The sequence below is a fragment of the Notamacropus eugenii genome, chromosome 6 (genome assembly GCF_028372415.1).
Source record: "Notamacropus eugenii isolate mMacEug1 chromosome 6, mMacEug1.pri_v2, whole genome shotgun sequence".
Classification (NCBI taxonomy): Eukaryota; Metazoa; Chordata; class Mammalia; order Diprotodontia; family Macropodidae; genus Notamacropus; species Notamacropus eugenii.
Window position 1 is genome coordinate 298,457,600 of NC_092877.1, and position 22,701 is coordinate 298,480,300.

The 22,701-nt window shown below is 39.8% G+C and overlaps 1 protein-coding gene across 2 annotated transcripts in view; it reads left to right on the plus strand.

Moving 5' to 3' along the window:
• KIAA2012 (KIAA2012 ortholog) overlaps positions 1–22,701 on the plus strand; it is a 160,218-nt gene that overhangs the window by 111,185 nt on the left and 26,332 nt on the right. For both annotated transcript variants that reach the window (XM_072617302.1, XM_072617303.1), the window contains 4 exons: positions 18,050–18,143; positions 19,116–19,293; positions 20,520–20,637; positions 21,781–22,103. In XM_072617302.1, coding sequence (XP_072473403.1) covers positions 18,050–18,143; positions 19,116–19,293; positions 20,520–20,637; positions 21,781–22,103 — 713 coding nt within the window. The remainder of the gene's footprint in view (positions 1–18,049; positions 18,144–19,115; positions 19,294–20,519; positions 20,638–21,780; positions 22,104–22,701) is intronic.

Sequence of the window (22,701 nt, forward strand, 5' to 3'; positions counted from 1 at the left end):
TAAAATGAGCCTGAGAAGGAAATGGCAAATAGCTCCATATCTTTGTCAAGAAAACCCCAAATTAGGTCACAAAGAGTCAGGCAAAATTGAAATAACTGAACCACAAAGCAAGGATGACTAGTTATAATAGGAAAATATAGCATACATACCCCAGCCCTCTGGGTCAGTCCATCCCTCCCCAACCTCCATCGCTGGCCTCTGTAACTGTGCTTGAGGGTGTGTTTATACCATGACTCTAAAAATATACACACCCTAAGGACAAAAATGGCTAGTAATGACTCTGCCCTAGAGATGATCTGGTGCTCACCGAGTATCTCTGGGTTATGATGTTTATAGACAATGAATATCCAGAACAAGTTATTTAGCCACTCAGGCCTTAATTTGCCCATCTTTGAAATAGTCAGTATGACCCTTCTATTGGGAAGTTCTTAACATTATGAACATTGATAACATGATCTGTAAAGTCCCTTGTGTATCTAAACACTATGAACCTATGATAGATATCTTGTTGCCCTTTAGCTATTTGGAAGAGAAATGAAACAATGTATCCTACACATACCACACACACACACACACACACACACACACACACACACACACACACACACACACACACCTCTAGACAAAATGGCTATGTGACTGGATTGAGGAAGCATATTTCTTTTGCTAACATGCGTTGGACCATCTCAGTTAAAAAACTGATCTATTACTTTTTACAAAGTCAACAATTACCAGAAGAAGTGGCCTAGACGTAAAAATGAAGAATATGTAACTTTACACTCAACTCTTAATAGAAATAAAGCACAGACTAGCAAGTAGGAAGATAAACTCCATACAATCTGAGTAGACATAAATTAATAGGAAGGATATAGGGAAGATTCAGAAAGGACTTCCTTTTTTTTTTTTTTTTTGTCCTCGTGGACAAAGCAGTGAATCAAGTATGCCTCTTCCTGTTTTCTCTGAATGTTTTCCAGACCAGGATCCCCCCTAGACCTGTTTCTCTATGCCATATACCACTGGCCAGAGAAAACAATGTCTTTTGCTCATTAATTTTTTTCCTCTAATCTAACCAGGGGCCCTGCTACTGCTCCATTTTTTTTCTTTTCTTTCCCCATTTCTTTTCAAGGTCATATTTGGGTTTTAGAATTGGTAAGTCTTATCAAGGAAACCCAAAAGGAAAAAGACTTATTTGTAATTTGATTCTGTCATCTTCACAAGAATTCTTGTGTGTCTATATCTTTAGGAATATTGGTTTTTGTTTTCATTTTTATTGATATCTTTTGTCTTTTGGTCGTTTTTACTTCTGAGTATTTCTCCCTCCCCTTCCCTATCCACATAACCATCCCCATAATAATGAATTTTAAAAAAGAAGAGAAAAAAAGCAAGTCAGTCAAAGCAACCAATATATCAACTGAATCTGACAATATATGCATTGTTCCACATCCATATCTTCCCAGCTCTACAAAGAAAGGAATCAGACTCAATTTTCTTATCCCTTGGGTCCAACTTTGATCATTATAATTACAAAGTTCAGTTTCTTTTTGTGGCTGTTTTTCCACTTGCTTTTTGCTAGTCATTATGCATCTTATTTTCCTGATTCTGTTTTACTTTGTATCAATTCATTCCATTATATTCATTATATATAGTCATATATTTCATTATATTCATGAGCCACAACTTGTTTAGCCATTCTCCCAATGAATGAACATCTGCTACTTCATTTGCAATTCTTTGCTACCATAAAGAATGATTCTATGAACATTTTTTCTGTTATTATTAAACATTTTTATTTAAAATTTTGAGTTCCAAATTCTATCCCTTTCCTCTCCCTTCCCTGAGATAGTAAGCAATCATATTTAACTTACACATTTGCAATTATGTAAAACATTTCTATATTAGTCATTTTGTATAAGAAGACTTGAATAAAAGAAAAAAAATGAAAAATAGCATGCTGCGGTCTGTATTCAGTCAATATCAGTTTTCTCTGGAGGTGGATAGCAGACATCATCATTAGTCCTTTGGGATTGTGTTGAATCGTTGTATTGCTGAGAACAGCTGTCATTCACAGTTCTTCAAACAATATTGCTGTTACTATGTACAATATTCTCCTGGTTCTGTTTACTTCACTATGCATCAGTTCATGTAAGTCCAGATTTTTCTGAAATCATCCTGCTTGTCATTTCTTATAGCATAATAATATTCCATTACAATCATATACCACAGTTTCTTCAGCCATTCCTCAATTGATGGGCATCCCTTTGATTTCCAATTCTTAGCCACCACAAAAAGAGTTGCTATAACTTTTTTTTACAAGTAGGTCTTTTCCTTGGTACTATGAACATTTGTTATACATGAGCCTTTTCTTTCTGTCTTTAACCAACCTGGTCAAAGCACTGGGATCTCTGGGTCAAAGGGTATATAGAACTTCTGGTCACCTAGGTAGCCTACTTGCTTTCCAGAATACTAGATCAATTCATAGATCCACCAATAATGTGCCTTTTTTCCTACATCCCCTATAACTTTACTATTCCTTTAAGATTAGTGCTTAAAATTACATTCTGAATTTTAGAAGTCATTTTTGATAGATGAAATAGAAATTTCCCTGAATTCCATGGATTTATAAGTCCTTCTTAAACACTCCTCTTGGTTTCTTGAGGAAGGCCATGACTATTTTATTGAAAGAGATTCAAACTAACACCACAATCTTTTGGCTACTTGCTTCAAGATCCTATGAATGGTTTCCCAGGAGAGGAATCCCTCCCTGGAGCATTGTGTGTAACACGCTGGCAGAGAATGTGGACGCAGAATTTTGAAGGACTTGCAGATAAGCATTGTTAACACATCCTATCTCTTTCGGAAGATGAGGTGGGAAGATATCTTACCACGCAACCAGGGCAAGGCATTAGCCTATTTAACCAAGGTTTGACAACATTATTCCCTATGTCTTACAGGAGACTTTAAGGCTTCACTGTAACACATGATTTAATATGATACCAACAAATACACATGTACCATGGAGAACCAGATTTTCTGTCATTACAAATATGTGCATTTAACAAAGTCATATTAAAAAGGGTCCCATTTGGCAGCTTATCTTGTCTACCCCTGGTCCTGACTATGTTAACAATGATATCATAAATTTATGACTTCCCACAGAGCTTAATCTATTTACTGTTCATATGTTACCATTTTTAAGCCACAACTTTCTAGCCTCAAGGAAAAATAAATAACTTTTAAAAATATATTTAAACTACTCCAAAATGATCCAGGCATCCTACTGCTACAGATAAAACAGCATCATATTATCCTGACAACTGTGGCTGCTCAGGCTTTTATACAGGTATGTGATATTACAGGCTGATATGTGATGGTCCTGTCACCTCCAAACTCAGAGTAGAATGACACCAGCAAGCAAAAGTCCTTACACATATTTTCTAGTACATTAAATATGCAGGTTTTTAAATACTAATAACTCAAGTGCTTAGCCAAGTACATTTGGAGGTTGTGCAACCCAAAACATTTGATGAATTTAACAACGTTGATCAAAACAAACTTTCTATCTCATGGAAACAGAGCCATAGGCTGGCTTTATTCCATGAAGTTGGTCACAGTGAAATTTCCTGGTAAAGAATGAACTACAGACATTTGTTCAGCCCAAGTGCTAGAGTTTAATGCTTGCAATGGATCACAAGCCCCATCAAACAGTGGGCAGAATGCTGCATCTGGACTTGAAGACCTGAGTTTAAATCCTGACTCTGACAGTTAATACTTTTGTGATCCTGGGTAAGTCATTGAACCCTTCCAGGCCTCAGTTTCTTCATCTGAAAAGTGAAGTGTTTTAAAGAGAAGAGATGTAGCACAGTGAAAAGAGCATCTGGTTTAGAGTCCGAGGTCCTGGATTCATCTTGGTTCTGCTGCTTGCCATACAGGTTACCTTGGACATCCTCCACGGGCTTTAGTTGATTCGTGTGCTAGATAGATGGCCTCGAAGGTCACTTTCAACTCTAAGCCAATGATCCTATGCCTTGATGACCTCTGAGTTTCCTTCCAGATCTAAATAATGGGCTGTCAGAATATATTCATTGATTTTAGGATCAAATTTTCCTTAGGCCTTGAGGGCCATTTTAAGGTAATTTTGCAATTTTAAATTAGGCAAGGATCTAAATAGAGTACTTTACAGCATCCCAAAACACTTCCAAAAACACTGACACAAATCTTTGCTATTTATATGAATCTTGAATGCAGATTTTCAGCAAAAGACCTCAGTTCCAGCACTGATTTGGAGGTCTAAAGAAGGTCATCTGTCCTCCTTCCAAGTATTTGATAATTTCCTGCTGTACTGAATCAAAAGAATAATAATGATGAAAACTATGTGGTATTTTAAGGTTTACAAAGCATTCTCCTCACAAAACAGCACCCTTTGAGATGGGCAGGGCAAATGTTGTCATTCCCAGTTTACAGATGGGGACACCAAGGCTCAATAAAGTTAAGTCAGTTGTCCAGGATCACAACTGGAGCTCTGGGTAACCCAAAGCATCCCAGCTCCCTATCCAATGCTCTTTTTTATCCTATCAGCTTGCCTCAAGGAATCCTCCTCTCCTCAGCCCATAAGGAGAAAGAAAAGAAAAGACATTCATTTAGGCTTCCTTTCTATTAAAGTCTTTTTTGTTCTTCAAAAAAAGGAAAGAAAAGAAATTCAGTATCACTGAATTTGAGGGTTGGAAGGAGACCCTAGCAGTCATCCCCCCACACACACACCTGATAAGTGGCCCTCCAGACTCTACTTATAGATCTCAAGTAAGGGGGAGCCCCCACCACCATCTCCTGAGGCTTCCCATTCCACTGTGGGACTGCTCCAATCATGAGGAAATTTTTCAGTAAGCCCAAATTTGCCTCTTGGCAACTTCTACCCGCTGCTCCTGGTTCCACTCTCTAAGGCCAAACAGAACGAACTGAAACCCTTTCACAGGATGGTCCTTCAAGGGCTCAAAGGGAGCTATCATGTACCTCCATGAGACTTCTCTTCTCCCAGACAAACATTCCCAGTTCCTACAAACAAATTATCATATGACTGCTACTGTTTATTTTCTAGGTTCCCCTTCCAGGGTTTATTTACTTGAATGCAGCAATTATTCAATTTAATTTTTTCCATGTTTTTTTAAGCCACTGATTAAGGACACAAACATATGTATGTGTGTGATATATTTCAGTAGTTATGAGTTACAGCTAGTCAAGAGAGTCTTCATTTCCTTGTGAGTTAATTAGATGACGGTTCCTTTACTTTTTAAATTGGGTTTGTTCTGGCATTAGAGAAGGAAAGGCCTCTGTGGGGATTCAGCATCCCACCATCTCCATCTGTTTATCTCCCTGGGCCCCTTTAATCAAGGGGGCCTCTCTCTAGCTCAAGCCTGCAGCAGCCTGAATTTGCATAAGGTAGCAGTATCCCCAGCCCTAGCACGAAGCAAATGATCACCTCACCAGGCACAAACCACTCAGAATGCAGCAGGGCCAGTTAAAAACATTTGGTTTGGGGTGGCCTATTTATTGTGCAGAAGGTCACTAATGAGCAAGCTTCCAGGCAGGGAGGGAAAGAACCTGATAAGTTTTGCTGAGGTGGTAGGAAGTCTGCCTGACCATTACTGCATCTATTCTTATACTCCCTGAGATTCTGGACCTTTATAGGCAGAGAAAGTGACTGACATTCTGCCCCTGTTTCAGGGCCTCTCAGATCTGGGACCCTCAAGCCATGTAATTTATCTCCACTTGTTTCTTTTAGTGCTATCTCTCTGGTCCCTCTCTCCACCTCAGTCACAAATCCCAGCACAGTCTCTGTAGTCTTGTCCACTAAGAGAAGCTGAGGTGTTTTTCATTTCCTTTTTTAAATGTTTTCCATTGCACTTGAAGAACACAAACCCCTGAAATTTTGCCTCATAATTTCTTAAAGGACAGAGCTGTAGGGGCTTTCAACAGCATCACTTGAGGATCATTGATCTTACTTAGGGGCCGCCTGGCTGAGTGCACTCCACTGTGCAAATGTACCCCTCATGGTGTAAGTTGTTGGCATCTTCTGGGTTTTCATTGTGAATTTATAAGCAAGCAAAATCAATTCCCCTGTCTCCACTCTCCTCTGAGCTCTATCGCCTACTGAAGAGTCAGTCAGACTCTGGACACAGAATATGAAAGAGGTGATTCCATTACATTGTTACTAGGGTTCTGAGGACATTTTCCTTCCTCCATTGTGAAAGTCTCCGCATCCATCACCTCCCTGCCACCGTGTAGTCAGTCTGGATGGCTTTGCAACAGACACACCAGACTTGTGTCTAATCCCATACATCATGAGGAATAAGTAGAAATTCCGGGGCTGGGGGTAAGGATGGGAGAAGGCGATGCAAAATAGAAAGAAATGTTACGGTTGTGTCATCTGGCTGCCCATATTTTTCCATCCACTTCCACCAAGATTCAGCTGTCATAAACATTAATCCTAAAACATCACAATGCCAGTAAGAGCGTGTTTCATCGAGTCTTCAGGGAAAGAGATTCCACCACCCACATCATCATCATCTTTATTGCACATCTATATGTTCTTTATAGTCTCCTCCAGGTCTTTGATTCTAAGAATACTTCTATTATTAAATTCCTGCTGCTTCCCAATTCTTCTCCTACCCACCCCAGGTTCTCATGAGACCTCTCCTATGTATGACTGATAACTGAGATGACCTCTTTGCTAAGCTTCTGGAGTCTCCACCATCTTTGTATCCCTATCATGTAGCACAATGCCTGATATACACAGTAGATGTTTCAAAATGCTTGTTGAATGATTGGTTAGATCAGAGCACAGTTTTTACCACAACCATTTCACTACTAATAACTACTCACATTTATTTAGCATTTTCAGGTTTTAAAAGGGGCTTTCCTCACAACCTTATGATATTGGTAGTACAGATAGTGCATTGTTCAGATAAGGAAAATTAATCTCTGACAAATTTAGTGATTTGCACAAAGTCGTGTAGGAAGGAAAAATCAAAACTGAGACTAGAACCCAGGTTCCTTTCCTGATTCTGAATCCAAAGTTCTTTTCTCTGCTACTTCTATTTGGCTAACACTTAGAACTGAGCCAGTCAGAGTCAGCTTTTACCTAAGAATTCAAAGAGCATGCCGGTATAGAAAGGAATTGTTAAATGGTTTGCCATTTCCTCCTCCAGCTCATTTTACAGAGGAGGAACTGAGGCAGACAGGGTTAAATGACTTGCCCAGATTCAAACAGCTAGTAAGTGTCTGAGGCCAGATTTGAACTCATGAAGATGACTCTTCCTGACCCTGGGTCCAGTACTTACCTAGATGCTCCTTAATGAATTCAGCTCCACAGCAATTCAATAAACATTTAGTGCCTCCTGGGTACAAGGTACCATCTGAGTTGCTAGAAATAGAATGACAAAAATGAAATATTACCTACCCTCAAGAAGTTTATATTTCACCGGGGAAGGGAGAGATACAACATGTATACAGATCCATATTCAAGAGGTAATTTGAGGAGAAAGAGAGCCTTAATTACTAGAAGGAATCAGAAAATAATAAGAGTAATAATAGCTCTTACTATGCCAGACACTGTGCTATGAGCTTGACACTTTTTATCTCGCTCGATCCTCACAACATCTACCCTGAGTGATAGATGCCATTATTATCACCATTCTACAGTTGAGTAAAATGAGGCAGACAGTCATCACACAATTAGGAAGCGTCCGAGGCCAGATTTGAGGTTGGAATCCTTCTGACTCCAGGCTTAGTGACTATCCACTGCACCAAGGTGATACTTCAGCTGAACCTTGAAGACACAGTACAAGATTCCAAGAAACCATGATTTGGGGGCAATACAGTCTAGCCATGAGGGAGGGATTGTGAAAATGTATTGAAGGCAAGGAACTGAATGTCAATTTCAAGCAACAGCTAGCAACTTTTCTAAAAGTTTTATTAATGCCTTTTGTTTTCACATTTCCGATTATATATATTCTTTCTCCTCTCATTGTCCCTTGAAAAAAAGGAAAAAAAAGGAAAAAGAAAAACAGTTAAGCAAAACCAATTAACAGTGACTTTATCTGATAATATATGAGACATTCTACCTCCATATTTCCCCACACACAGTAGGGAAGTGTTTCATCATCTCTTCTCCTGGACCAAGATGGGTCATAGCCATTCAATCAAATGTAAACCTATAGAAAGCAGGGACTGTTTAATTTTTTTTAACTATGATGACACAGTGTTAGGAGCCCTGGGTTATATATTAAACCAGAATGTAGCAAGATTCATTGTTGTCTCCATTTACATTACTGTAATCATTGTGTACATTGTTCCCTTTGCTTCACATTGAATTAGTTTTAAAAAAGCTTCCCCAGGCTTCACTGGACCCTCATTATTTACTATCACAATAGTAAATACGTTTATTCGGTCATTTCTAAATTGACTGGAACTCACTTTCTTTCCAGGTGAGAGGTGATAAGGACCTAAGCTAGGATACAGACTGTTTGAATAGAGAGAAAGAGATGGATTTGAAAGATATTATGGATATAGAATCAAAAGACTTGGTCAATGATGGAAGTAAGGAAGAGGGAAGGACCAAGGATGACTCTGAGTTTATACAGCTGGTAATGTCCTTGACAGAAATAAGATAGTTTGGAGGAGAAGTCCTCAAAATGTGGTCTGAGGACCAATGAGAGCCTCCAAAACCCTTCCATGTGGTCCATGAAACCAAAATTATTTTCATAATACTAATACATAATAATTTCCATTTCTAATGTGATACATAATCTAATCCACATAAACAAAAGCTCATGGGTGATCCTCACTCATTTTGAAGAGTGTAAAGAGATTCTTAAACCAAAATATTTGAGAACATAGTTTAGTGTGTGAGTAGGTTTGGGAAAGGAAAGATGATGAGTTCTGTTTTAGACATGGCATCAATAAGCTTACTATGTGCCAGGCACTGGGGATAAAAAGACAAAGAGCAAAACCAGTGTCTACCCTCAGGAAGTTTCCATTCAATTAGAGAAGATAACAAGTCCATTTTTTAATAGAGGGTTTGTTCATGTCTTGGGGTGTCTGTGGTATATGGTGAAAGGCTGGTTAGCAAGTGACCAGTTACTTCCTCTTGGGTGGCCCCTATCCCTGTGTTGCTGGCACCACTCATTCCAACTCATACCTTCAGGTGCAGCTTCCTCTTTGATCAATCCCCTTGCTTTGCACCTGGGGGAATGGGGTTTCTTTTAAATCTGCTGTGAGAAGAAGAAAAGGGAATCAGAGGTACCTCAAAAGAGCATCTCCAATTCATTTGCAATATCTCACTCCACAGGGATTGCTGGCTCTCCTTTTATACCTAGGTAAGAGTCCAGATGAAGGTGACCTTCTCTCTGCTACTTACAATGCAAATGAGGCCATTGGCAAAGGAAGTAGCGATATTGATCCTTTTTTGCCAAGCTGCTCTAGATAGTCTCCTATAGGAGCTGGTGCTGGAGATGAGTTTTGAAGGCACCTAGGGATCTAATGGACTAAGTAAGGTGAGGAAGGAATCCATTCCACTGATAGGAGGTCAACTGTGGGGAAGATGTTGTGTTTTCTTTTGAGGAAAAGCAAGGTGGTCAGTTTGACTGTACTGCCTTGTGTATGAACAAGAGTGATGTATAACAGACCTAGCAAAGAAGTCTGGAGCCAGGTTGTGAAGAGCTTTAAATACCAGAGAAATTTCTATTTGACCCTACACAGGAGTTCTTAACCATTTTTTGTCATGGACCCCTTTGCAAATCCCTCCTCATTATAATCCCCAACAAAATACCTTCTCAGTATAATATTTTTTAAAGCATGAAATAAAATACACAAGATTACAAAAGAAATCAAAAGTACTGAAATATAGTGTTCAATCTATATACATATGCAATTACCTATATATACATATATACATATAACACTTCCATTTATATAGAGAGTTTTACTTATACATGCATATACACACACCCACATAGATGAGCTAAATTCACAGACCTCAGGTTAAGAGTGCCTGGCCTAAGTAAGGTAATAGGAAGCCCCTAGAGTTTAACTGAGTGTCAATGTCTTCATCAAACCCGCCCTTTACTAATTGCACTAATTGCATCCATGGAGAGGGTGAAATGGAGAGTAAAGAGACTTGAGGGATAAAATGTTTAATAAAAATAGTTAGCATGTATATAGCACTTTATATAAAATAACGTAAGGTCATTTCAGTTGTTTCTGACTCTTGGTAACCCTATTTGGAGTTCTCTTGGCCAAGATACTAGAGTGGTTTGCCATTTCCTTCTCCAGCTCATTTTATAGATGAGGAAACTGAAGCAAGCAGGTTAAACGACATGCCTAGGGTCACACAGTTTAAGTGTCTCAGGCAGGATTTGAACTCATGTCTCCCCAGCTCCAAATCCACAAGTCACTGTGATTTTTTCCAAATATGAAATTCTACTTGTTTTTCAGTTGTGTCTGTTTCTTTGCGACCCCATTTGGGACTTCCCTGGCAAAGATACTGGAGTGGTTCGCCATTTCCTTCTCCAGTTCATTTTATAGATGAAGAAACTGAGACAAAGAGGGTGAAGTGACTTGCCCAGGGTCACACAGCTAATAAGTGTCTAAGGTCAGGTCTTCCTGACTCTTGTCTTGGCACTCTACCCACTGTGCCACCTAGCTGCCCCTTCTATATAATACATTATCACATTTAATATTATAAACCTTAAGATTAAAGGTAAATAGGAAGACTTTCAATAGCACACAGCACAGACTAGGTGAGATTTCCTGGAGATTGGACATGAACACTAGTATAATCCAATATCATCCACGCTTAAATTCATAGGTGTATATTCTCTTCCCTGCTACAGTTAGTCTAGACCTACTAAATAAACTATTAACAAGGGTGAATTCCATTAGTTTACTCAAGAGATCATTCTACTTATTTTCTTATATCAGGAGGAAATTCTGCATTTCTTGGGGATTCCTCCTGTAAAGAATGGGAAATAGAAACAATTTGGGGAAATTTCATCACTTGACCTATAAAACAGAGGAGAATCTAGGTGGAAAATCCAAGAGCAAAGGGCTATAGAGCAGAAGGAGATTGGAGAGGGAATTTTAGGGAGGGGGAATTGGATTTTAGGGAGACTGTGGGACTAGACAAGCCTAGCTTTTCCTGGGTGTCCTGTGACCAGTTTAGTTTCTGGGTAATACGAACTACAGCTGAGAAAACACCAGCTGTCTCTCCTGCTGCCGGTTCCACTAAAGGAAATGGTGCTGTGTTGTCTGTGTGCTCCCAGCAGAGCATGAGGAAGGGAGTTTATTTCTCTTATCTTTAGTTCTGCAGCATTTGTTAGTTAAATGCCTCCACCTCCTCCAGCTCCCCATGGCTCCAGCTCCCCAGGGAAGTTCTTCAAGCACACCTTTCCACACAGCATGGGCTAGGCCTGCCTGCTCCCTTCTGAACTCATCCCCCATAGAATCTCTTGTTAGTCAGCCCACAACAGTCATACAGAATTCAGTCCTTGGTACTCCCCCTACTGCCGGATGCCAGGGGTCCACTCTCTGTATGTATTGCCACCTTTTTATTCTTTTCTTTCCAGTGACAGTCCCCCATCACAAAGCCCAAGATTTCTTGCTATACATCAGGGTATAAAAGCAAAGGCCAAGACTTAATTGAAAGGCTAGAAATTTTAAAAATCTGAAACCTTTAGCTTTCTAACATTTAATACTTTGTAACTCTAAGAATGTATTGCATCCTAGAGAGGAAAATTTTAGTTAAAAAGACAGGAGAAAGCACCATCTTAGAGGCCTTTCTCCTGCCTGGAGCAGTTCCCAAATCAAGAAGCAAAACATATTTGAAAGAATTCCTTACCATCTGGCTAAGAACAAAGTCTTCAAAAAGTTCTTCCCTTAATCTATTCAGTAAATACTGAGACTGGAGTGCTTATTTTGAACTCTGGAAGTATTTTATAAGGGGCAGAACCAGACATATAAAAATGCACAGTTCGTAACAGGGAAGGGCAGAATCACTGGGCTAACAATTTCCCAATTCTATAGCTCAAAAACCTGAAATTAGATAAGGGTCTCCTCTTTCATGGTTGATATTGGATGCCTAACTATCCTTGGTATGTGTCTGAGCTCTCCTTTCCAGTGTTTCTTCTTTTCTCCCTCCATTCTCTCTCCCCTTTAGTGATCTCATCCATTCCCATGGCATTAACTTCACCTCTGTACAGATGACTTCTAAATCTCAATCTCCATCACCAACTCAGTCTCAGATTTCCAATCACATGCAATCCATTTTCATCTAGATAACTCACCAGCACCTCAAGCTCAACATGTCCAAAACTAAACTCAAGTTCTTATCCCCAAGTCCACACATTCACCTAAATTCCTTATTTCTACTGCTGGCACCATCCTTACCAGTGCCTGGGCTCAATATTTGAGGGACTCTATTTTGTACTCCTCTATTTCCCTCATCTCTCCCATTCAGTCAATTGGTGCTTCTATCTGTAATCTCTTTCACATGTGGCCCAGATTATTGCAATAGTCTCCTGACTGGTCTCCTTGACTCTGATGCCTCCTATCTCCTATTTATCTTTCCCACTATTGCCAAAGTAACCTTCCTAACACACCAGACTGGCTTTATCATTGCTGCTCAAAAACCACTGGTGGGTTTCCAAAACCCACACAAACTCCTTACTCTGCCATTCAAAACTTTCCATGGTCTGGCTTCAACCCTATTTTCATACTTTTTCTTTTCAGATACTCTGTGTTCTGCTACAGATCTAAATCTGACGATGAAATATTAATTTTAGGACAAAATGAAATGAGCCACCTTGATATAACCTTTGTGCAGTGCCATCCCCCCATTCTGTAACATACCTGTATCATATTACTCTACCCACTGAAAACTTTCTCTTTTTTTTAGATTCCGGGTTCAGGGCTATCTCCATAAGATTCTGATCCTCTGTCCGTGATCACTCACACCTCTCTGTTTGACCTCTCCTTCATACATCTTAATAGTTATTTGTTTATATGTCTCATCCCTCTAGTAGATAACAAATTCCTTGAGAGCAGGAATGATGTCATTTTTCATCTAAGTAGCTTCAGACACCTAAACATTATAGGTATTTAATAAGTGTGTTCAGTTGAATGCCTGGTAACATTTAGTACTTTAGGAAACCAAAACACACTAAACATTTGCTTCCTCCATTTCTTCCCTAATTACACTTTGGAATCCTTTGTGGGGCATCATTTGGTAGAATTATAAATGTCTAAGATGGCATGTTAGTCCTCTCCCAGAACAAGGAATATAATTCTCACAGGTCTATAGAGACGGAGCTGGAAGGGAAACCATCTAGGTCAAACTCCTCATTTGGAGATAAGGAAAGTGAGGACAGAGGAGTGAAGTGATTTGCTCAAGGTCACACAAGTAATAAGTGGTGGGATTTGAACCCACAGCCTCTGTTTCCTAAAAGGAGAGTTCTTTCCACTGCACTAACTCTGACTCCAAATCATATAGCACTTACTTTGGAGGGACCACAAGGTACAGAGAAAGAGTGCTGAATCCAGAGATGGGAGAGACCTAGGTTTGAATCCTACCTCATTTTCCTCCTCTTTAACATGGGGATAATGTATCCTATGATTCTTGCCTCAGGGTTTTTATAACAGATAACATTTATTGAATGCTTTGCAAATCTTACAGTACCTTATAAATGTCCACTCCAAGGGGACAGAGGACTTCCACTTTCCAAACCTATCTGCCTCAGAGCCATAATATAGTATACTCTCCACTGGCATGTAGCAAAACAACACACACACATACACACACAACAGGTTCATACTGAGCTCTTTGCATAATTATTATAACTCATCTTAAGTCCTGGTTATAGAAGAGATAAATCTGGAAGGTGGCCACTGGATTTGAGGGGTCAGGCCAGAGAAGTGATCAACTAATCGATCAACATTTATTAAGAACCTACTATGTGCTGAGTTCTGGGAATATAAAAAGAGACAAAATCCAGTCCCTATGCTCAAGGAATTTACAGTCCAAGGATTGTCACTGGTTTATGACAAATGTAAAATGTTAACTTTCCTTCTGCTTCTGTCCCTTCTTTGGTCTCTTGGATGTTGGGTGGCTGAATACTTTGAAAACTTTTAGAGTCATCAAGATACCCCAAGTCCAACCTGGGATTTTTTTAATACTGCAGCCAAAGATACCGAGGAACCGTATAGTCCAATTGAAAGAATTCTAAACAGGACCTGAATTCAAATCCCAGTTCTGTGACCTTAGACAAATCATTTCACCTGGTCCTAGGGTCTTCATCTGTGAAATGAGAAGGTTAGATAACCTCTAAATGCCCTTAAAGTTCTAAATCTATAATCTTATGCTCTGGGTTCAAACCCTGTTTCTATCGTTTACAATCTGTGCGACCCCAAACAAGCTATTGAATTTTCTGGGAGGGCCTGGACTAAATGGAATCCTCCAGCTCTGAATCTAACCCAGCAGGCTAGCCCATGAGATCATTTCTGTGCAATTGATTTTGTTTTTAAAGAGAAACTCTTTGCTTTCCTCAAGGCCAAGATTCTAATTTTTATGAAGACTGAAATCCACAACAACAACAACAACAAATAGCCAACACCCAAAACACAGCTGAGACCTACAAGTTAGTGTTATCAGTGTCATTGTGTTGGCTTGTGCCTTTATTTGCTAAAGCCGTCATTGGGCTCTTTTTTTCGACTGCCCAAATGTGGGTCTTCTCGTGATTTTATCCTTATCCAAAACATTGTGGTTATCCCTCAAAGTAATCTTTTCAAGTTAGCTTGAGAGCCCATGTCTAGTGCAACAGTACCCTCTGCTGGTGAAGTGATGCCCCATCCCAGAGTCCAAAGTAGAAGAATGAACAGTTTTCTCTGACTTAGCTCTCCCTGTTCCTTCCAAGTAAAAGACAGAAAACTTCCCAGAGTTAGCATCTGAATTTCTCACAATACTTAACTGTTCTCATTCATCCATGCTGTCTTCCAATATAACTAATCTTTTAATATGAAAATAAATCCAGAATTACAAAGCAATCACACAATAGTATTCCCTGGTATATAATAACAGTTCATATTCATATAGTGGTTCACCATTTATAGTCTTTTATGTGCATTGTCTCTTTGAGTCTCACCATAATCTTGTGAGGTTGGCAATGCCAGCATTGTTATATCAATTGTGTAGACCAGAAAACAGAAGTTAAGTGACTTATCCAAGGTCAAAAAGCTTGTAAATGAGAAAGCTGAGGTTTTAATTAATTCAGTGATCCTCCCATCATACCCCAATACCATAGCTCTTCCTTCAAGAAGATTTACAGCTAGGTTAGAGGGAGAGAATATCCATCCCAAAAAGTGAATCACAATTATAAGTACATTATATGATGCATCAAATGAGTTGGGGCAGATAATGAAAAAATAAAAAGAAGGAAAAGATTGCTACCATGGGCCAGAATGGTCAGAGAAGGTTTCACAGAAAAAGTGAAGCATTAGCCAGGGCTTGAAGGATGGATAGTAAGTAATAGTGAGAAAGAATAAGAGAACATTGGAAGGAGGAATGATCATGATGATGGCTTGCTTTTATATAGTGCTTCAAAGTTTGCAAACATCTTTATAAACATTATCTCACTTAAATGACAATGGGGAAGGGGAATGGTGAAGCAAAATATGAACAATAACATGGAGACAAAAATGCAAAAGGAAGGTACTTTCAGGGAAGGGGGGGCAGTCAATAGACCACTCTGATTGGAATGGAAGAGAGGGACCTAGTGGGAGGTCAGGTTGGAAATGTAAATTGGAACTAACTTAGTTATACGAGGAGGCAGTAATTATGATAAAGCTAAAGAGTTTATTTCATAGGCAGTAGGAATCCTCCAAAAATTTTTGAAATAGGTACATGGCATAATAAAAAATAATTCACATGAATCTTTGAGGTCTACAAAGCACTTTCCCACAACTACTACAGCTCTTTTTACAAGTGAGGAAACTAAAGAATTAAAGATGATAATACAATTATATGATCATACAATCAGGAAATGTTAGAAGAAAGCATTCAAACCTAGGTCTTTTGAGTGACATCCACTATACCACACAACCACTCTTGTGATGATAACCCAAAGTAGTCATCCAGGAAGACTGAGATGGTAGTTGTGTGTAGGATGAACTGAAAGAGAAAGAGATTGGAGACTAGTTATTGAAGTATTTCAGATATGACCTACAACAAAAGATCAGGACTAGTAGGTAGAATGAGAAAAGAAAGAAAAGAATGGATAAGGAAGAACAGGTAGACTATGGAAGTTTATTAGATCTGAGAGTCAAGAGAAAGAGTGACACAAGATTCTGAGACCAAGTAACAGTGACAGAGAGAGGAGAAAAGAACTGGTTTTGAGGGCACATGTAATGAGTTCAATTTTAGATTTGTTAAGTTTGAGAGGACCTAAAAAGACTAAGTGACTAAGTGGAGATGAAGGACTAACCCACTGATGGTTTGGAACTACATACCTGAGAGTTGTCCTCATAGAGAATGTGAAAATGATTGGATTATTGGAAAGGAAAAATGGGGAAGGGAATGGAGAGACAAGCACCTTTGCACAGTGCCTGACACATAGTATATCTTTAATAAACGCTTGTTGATATAGTTGTGTTTTGCAGACAAAATTCATCTATAGCTTATCTAGACTTATGTAAAAATGCACCATTACAGAATCATATCATTTTTTTTGTATGCTTTAGTCTAAATTCAGCCCACATAGTTCTTTCTCTGGAGGCGGATACCATTTTTTCATCGTGAGTCCTTTGGGATTGTCTTGGATTACTGCATTGCTGAGAATAGCCAAGTGAAGAGAATTCTATCATATTTTTTTTAAATACAGGTTATGTGACATACTTAGCTGGAACCATAATAACAGATTCATTCTGACCAGCAAACCATAATTCGCTATTCTAGAAAAGTAATAACGTCGTAGAATGGTTTTATTCCATAGAAATACCACCAAGAACCTATAAAGAAAACAGTAAATATAAAGCTCTGGGGGAGGAGTTAGGGTAGGTAGAAACTTAGGAACTTCAAAGTAAAGGCTACTCCATCTCAAATTTTGGGATTTCACATTAATTCATTGGACATCTTCCAGATATAAGAAGCAGGGGGCAGCTAAGTGGTTCAGTGGATACACTAGGCGGTGTGTGTGTGTGTGTGTGTGTGTGTGTTCGTCCTTCGTTGCCAAAGAAGACCATGCCATCAGAGAAATGGTGACATGACTTGCACTTGACTTTGTTTTGAGTGAGGGCTGTGCTGATCACCAGCCTCACTTCTTCAGAGTCATCTGAATTCAGTAACATCCATCAGGATGACTGGAGATGACCCAGGATGAGGCAATTGGGGTTAAGTGACTTGCCCAAGGCCACACAGCTAGTGAGTCTCAAATGTCTGAGGTGAGATTTGAACTCAGGTCCTCCTGACTCCTGCACTGGTGCTCTATCCACTGCACCACCTAGCTGCCCCACACTAGGTGGTACACTGGCCCTGGAGTCAGGAGGACCTGAATTAAAATTGAGCCTCAGACACTTACTAGCTGGGTGATCCTACACAAGTCACTTAACCCAATTCAAAGAAGAAAGGAAGGAAGGAAGGAAGGAAGGAAGGAAGGAAGGAAGGAAGGAAGGAAGGAAGGAAGGAAGGAAGGAAGGAAGGAAGGAAGGAAGGAAGGAAAGAAGGAAGGAAAGAAGGAAGGAAGGAAGGAAGGAAGGAAGGAAGGAAGGAAAGAAGGAAGGAAGGAAGGAAGGAAGGAAGGAAGAAAAGAAGAAAAAAGGAAGAAAAGAAGGAAGGAGCGAGCCCAGGCCCAACACAAGGTCCTATTGAGGATCTTATTGCATAGGACCCTACAAGGGTCCCTATTGAGTATGATACTCCTGCCCCCCTCCCCCAAATATCCAGCAAATATAATTGTAATGCCTTCTTTGGGTCCTTCCTGCAGATTAAGGATACTCTTTGTGTTCACAGACATAGATAAGCAGAGGGGTGGAACCTCTGGATCACTTGGCACTTCAGGGTTGGAACAAAACCTGATCCCTTGTGCAGAAACCAGCAAAGAACTGTAAGTTTATAAAGAAAACAATGGCCTTGGCTTCTCCTTCCTTTTGTTTTTCAGTTTGCATTTTTTTCCTAGTTGCTATGAGATGAGGCACATAAAAAAAAACACAACTAAACAAACAGTTACACTCCTAGAATTAAATTCTAGCCTTGGAATAAAAGATGATTGGACAGTCCCACCAGGAGGATTTATTTGCTAGGGAAGCCTCTATTCTTTGTGTCTAGTGGACAGAGAGTAAAAGCCAGAGGGGATCTCCGAAGGATCCTCTTTCCATCAGCAGAAACTACTCTCAGAATTGCTGCTAATGGAAAATCAATAGAAACAATGTAAAATTTATATAGAAAATCCTCAAATTAGCACCTGTCTCTCTCTTCTCGTTGTCCTTTCCTAAGAGAAGACACTATGTTAAAGAAGAAAAACTCCTTAAACTAGGGGAAAAGTGATGTGACAAAGTAACCCAAAGCCATTCGGGGCAAGAGCAGGGTAACTGGTGAAGGTTTCCCATCCCCACCTCCCACCTGGGCACCTGGCACTTCCTAGAACCTGGGTTCTGTTCTCCCTTTGTTCTCTCACAGAGTCTAGCTTTGGGAGCTGAGTAGATGCAAATTCTGTGACTCAAAAACTTGCACCTGCAAAGGAGTCTGGGAAGGCTATTCAGAGCACAGAAAGAAGATTTGCTTTCTCTGGAAGCAAATAGAGGAGATAGCTCAGTGGCGTGAGGCAGCTATCTGAGGAATTTCATTGAAAATTGTCCCAGCTGCCCTGGGAAAGGCACAAACTGTGTGCTTGATTAACTAACACTCAGAATATAGCACCTCCCCTGCCCCGTGAGGGTCAAGGCTTACAGGAAGAATCCAGAAAGTGAAGGATCAGCTCCGTTAAAGCTTCTTAGCTAAAGGAGGATTAAGAGAAGGGGAGTGTCCTAGTTCCAGCCAGAGAACTCTCCTTTGAGGAAAGCCCCATTGGTTTTCACAGAGGTGGAGATAATGAACTGCTGCACCATGTCACAAGACCTCCAGGAAATGCCCCAGTGGCACCAAAGATGGTGGGAACTAAGAAAAATCCTACTGAGAAGCAACCTCTGTCAAAAAGTACAAAAAGGAAAGATGCTTCCCCAAAGCTCAGCAAGCTGGCTGCAGAAAGCATCAGCCCTGTAAGTATCTGAGGACTGGTCCAAAGGCTAAGGCTGAGTCCTACCTTCTTCTTTTCTTCCTCTATGAAGAACCTTCATAGTAACTTCCATCACAGAGAAAGGTGAAGCTTTCAGGAGCCCTCCAGCCACAACTAAGTTAATGTCTTTTGCTTGGAATTTCCAGAAAAATTCATCTTTTATAGAAGGGCTTCCCTGTTCCTAAGTATGAATCCAGGAAAGCGTGCTTTGGGGAGATATGGGATGCTGTAGCCTTGAAAGCTACTTGCCCCGATTAGAAAAAATTTAATAAATAGTAGCAATAGTCTCCATGACCCACTGTGATGTCTCATCATGGTGTGGACCCTGAATCCTCAAGGGTTATGAAAGTAGAGCACAAGCTTGGACTGATCTTACCATGATGAGCAAGTGCTTTAAATTCTCTGGGCCTCAGTTTCCTCATCTGTAAAACTGGGGTAATCATATACCACCTGCATCATAGGCTGGACTGTAGTGTGTAGAGGGGAGTATAATATGTAGTAAAGGTTTGTAAAGCGCTTAGCACAGTGCCAGGCACATGGTTCAGCATTTATTCTGTGCCAGGAACTACGTTAAGTACTTTAGAATTACTATCTCATTTGATCTTCACAACAATCCTGGGAAAATAGATGCTGTATTATCTTCATTTTATGGATGAGCAAGTTCTTTGCCTATAGCACCTAGTGACCATACTTCTTGCAATATGGCCCTCTGCACTTAGCCAGGCTGGTGTTCAGATCCATCATCAGCATCGTTATCATCATCATCATCACAGCTCTTATTTTTATAAAGCTTTATGGTTGACAAAGTACTTTGTTCACAACCCTGTGATATAGGTGGAACTTCTGGTCCACTTTGGGGGAATATGATGCCATCATCATCGGAAACAGACATTGAGAGGACACTAGTGATGCAGTCCAATAACTCCCTTTAAAAAATGAGAACTAAAAATTAAATTAATTAAAAAATCAGAAGGAAATGGACCATATTCAAATCTCTTCCCTAGCCCCTACCTCTATAGGATACCGCTTTTTGTCCTAAACCCCAAACTGAATATTGCCTGTTTATCTCACCAGTCTTAAAGTCCCCAATATGGGGATTGCCTTTCAAACATAACCTGCTCCCATTACTTCACCTAAACCTCCCCACTCCAGCTAACAGAAGTATCTCTGTCTCTCAATATTTCTTTTCCTTTGATTTTTCTTCTCCAGGAGAGACAGATACCTGAGAAAACCAATAGGAGGAAAAGAAATGAGGTAAACAAGGCTAAGGCTCCTCCTAATGCTGACAAAAGAGAAAAGTCCCATAACAAAGCAGAGGTTGTTGGAGGTAAGGAAATACGTACATAAAGAAAAAAATAAAACTTGGTGGAATGGAAGATCCTTAGTATGTAGAAGGTTCTGAAGAGAATTGGCATCCAACCCAAGAGAACCGTTCTCTGGAGAGCTTCTCAACAGGACCACTCCCTCGAGAACACTGCCCTTCATCTCACTCTCGAGGTGAAAGGAGACATTTCTGATAGCAAGCCTGCTGAATTTCAGTTGACTAATAGGCATGATACTTGGGGTGAATTGACTGTATCTTTCAAATAAAAATTCCTTTATTCATCATTTAAAGCCTTTCTTGACCTGGCCCTACCCTAACCTTCTAGCTTTACTACACATTACTCTCCTCCCTATAAACTACAATTATGCCTTCAACATCATGACTTTCCCCATCCCGGTTCTGCTATATCTTGGATCAGCATAAGAAACTAAGTGGGAATTTGGGGGGAGTTTTGCAGAAGCATGACAACATGCAAAAGTCAACAGAGGACACAGAAAAACTTTAGAAACTCAGAAATGCATAAAATACATTTATAGTATTATATTATATCAATGTATTTTATCTTTTAATGCCATAATAATTCAGACTTCTCTGGTACAAAGGGAGGACCAACAAATTTTAGGCAGATTTTCCAGATCTCAGGGGTGTCATACCTATAACTCCTGAAATGTGGAAGAGATGTATGCAATCTAGCCAAATTAGCCTTGTCACTGCTTCTCATATATGGTATTCTTTTCATATCGATGCTTTTTTTGTACTAGCCATGAACCTTGCCTGGAATGCATTCCCTCTTTACCTCCACCTCTTAAAATCCCTAGGCTATTTTTTTTCAAGACTTGGCTCAAATTCCATCTCCTTACGAAACCTTCCTTGATCTCTACAACTGCTAGTGCCTTTTCCCCAAAAAAATCGCCTTCTATCTCTTGTTTGTACCTAATATAGGGTGTCATAAAAATCTTAATGTTGTTTTAAGGTATGAAAGCTTTTAAATATGTTTTCTTTTCCAGCTAGACTGAAACTACTCAAGGCCAAAGATTCACTTTGTTCTGTATCCCCAGATCTTAACATAGTGCCAGGTATATAGTAGGTACTTACTAACTGCTTAATGATTGATTGATTACCTACATCTTGATTGTGTGTCTACAGGAAAGCAAAAGATACAAAAAATTGAAAATAAGACAACCTCAGTCTCCAAGAAAACAAAGCCAAGAGCCAAGAAGAAAGAGGTGGAGCAGAAGGAAAGGACTCTGGGGGGAGGGGCAGAGCTAAGTAACTCTTTATCCACTGGGGATGAATTTGATGAAGAAGGCTCTCTCTCAAGCTACAGCTCACAGGAATTTATGCTTCCTCCAAAATATCAAACTCCTGAAAGTCAAGTTTCCAGAGATGAAAGATTATATCCTATCCAGTCCATAACTTTCAAAGAAAATACAGGTTCTGAAAAAGACAAAAGTGCTGATACTTCCCAGGTAAGAATTGGTGTTTTCTAATTCTCACAGAGCATGGGGGCTAGAATCTCTCTTCATATATCGATGGAACTCTGGAAAGAGAAAAGTACTTTCATCTGACTCTGCATCCAGTATTGCCTTTACTATTACTTCTGTGTAGGGCACAACACTGGAGGCTGGTGAAATTAAGATGAAAAACAACCTAATTCCTTCTTTCATTGACCTTACATTCTACTGGGCAGAATATAACATGAACAGAGAAATGCACCATAAGGGAAAGTGGTATGGGGAGTTTCTGAGGATTTGGGAGAGGGAAGGAAGATGCCACACAAAGTTCTCCAGGAAAATTAGGGGAAGAGAAAGTACCTTCAGCCTTGGGGACCTGGACTTGGGAGAATCCAGACATGTGCTCTAATGTCATAGACTTCACAATTGAACTTAGTCTCAAATGGGTGAAAAAGATTCTGAAATATGGAGGTGAGGAAAGACAGACCTTGCAGACACAGATGTCATTTAGAGCTGCAAGGAAGCTTCAGGGCCATCTACTCCAACTCCCTTACTTTACAGAGAGGTAACATGATGGATCCAAAGTCACACAAAAATCAAGTGGCAGAGCTGA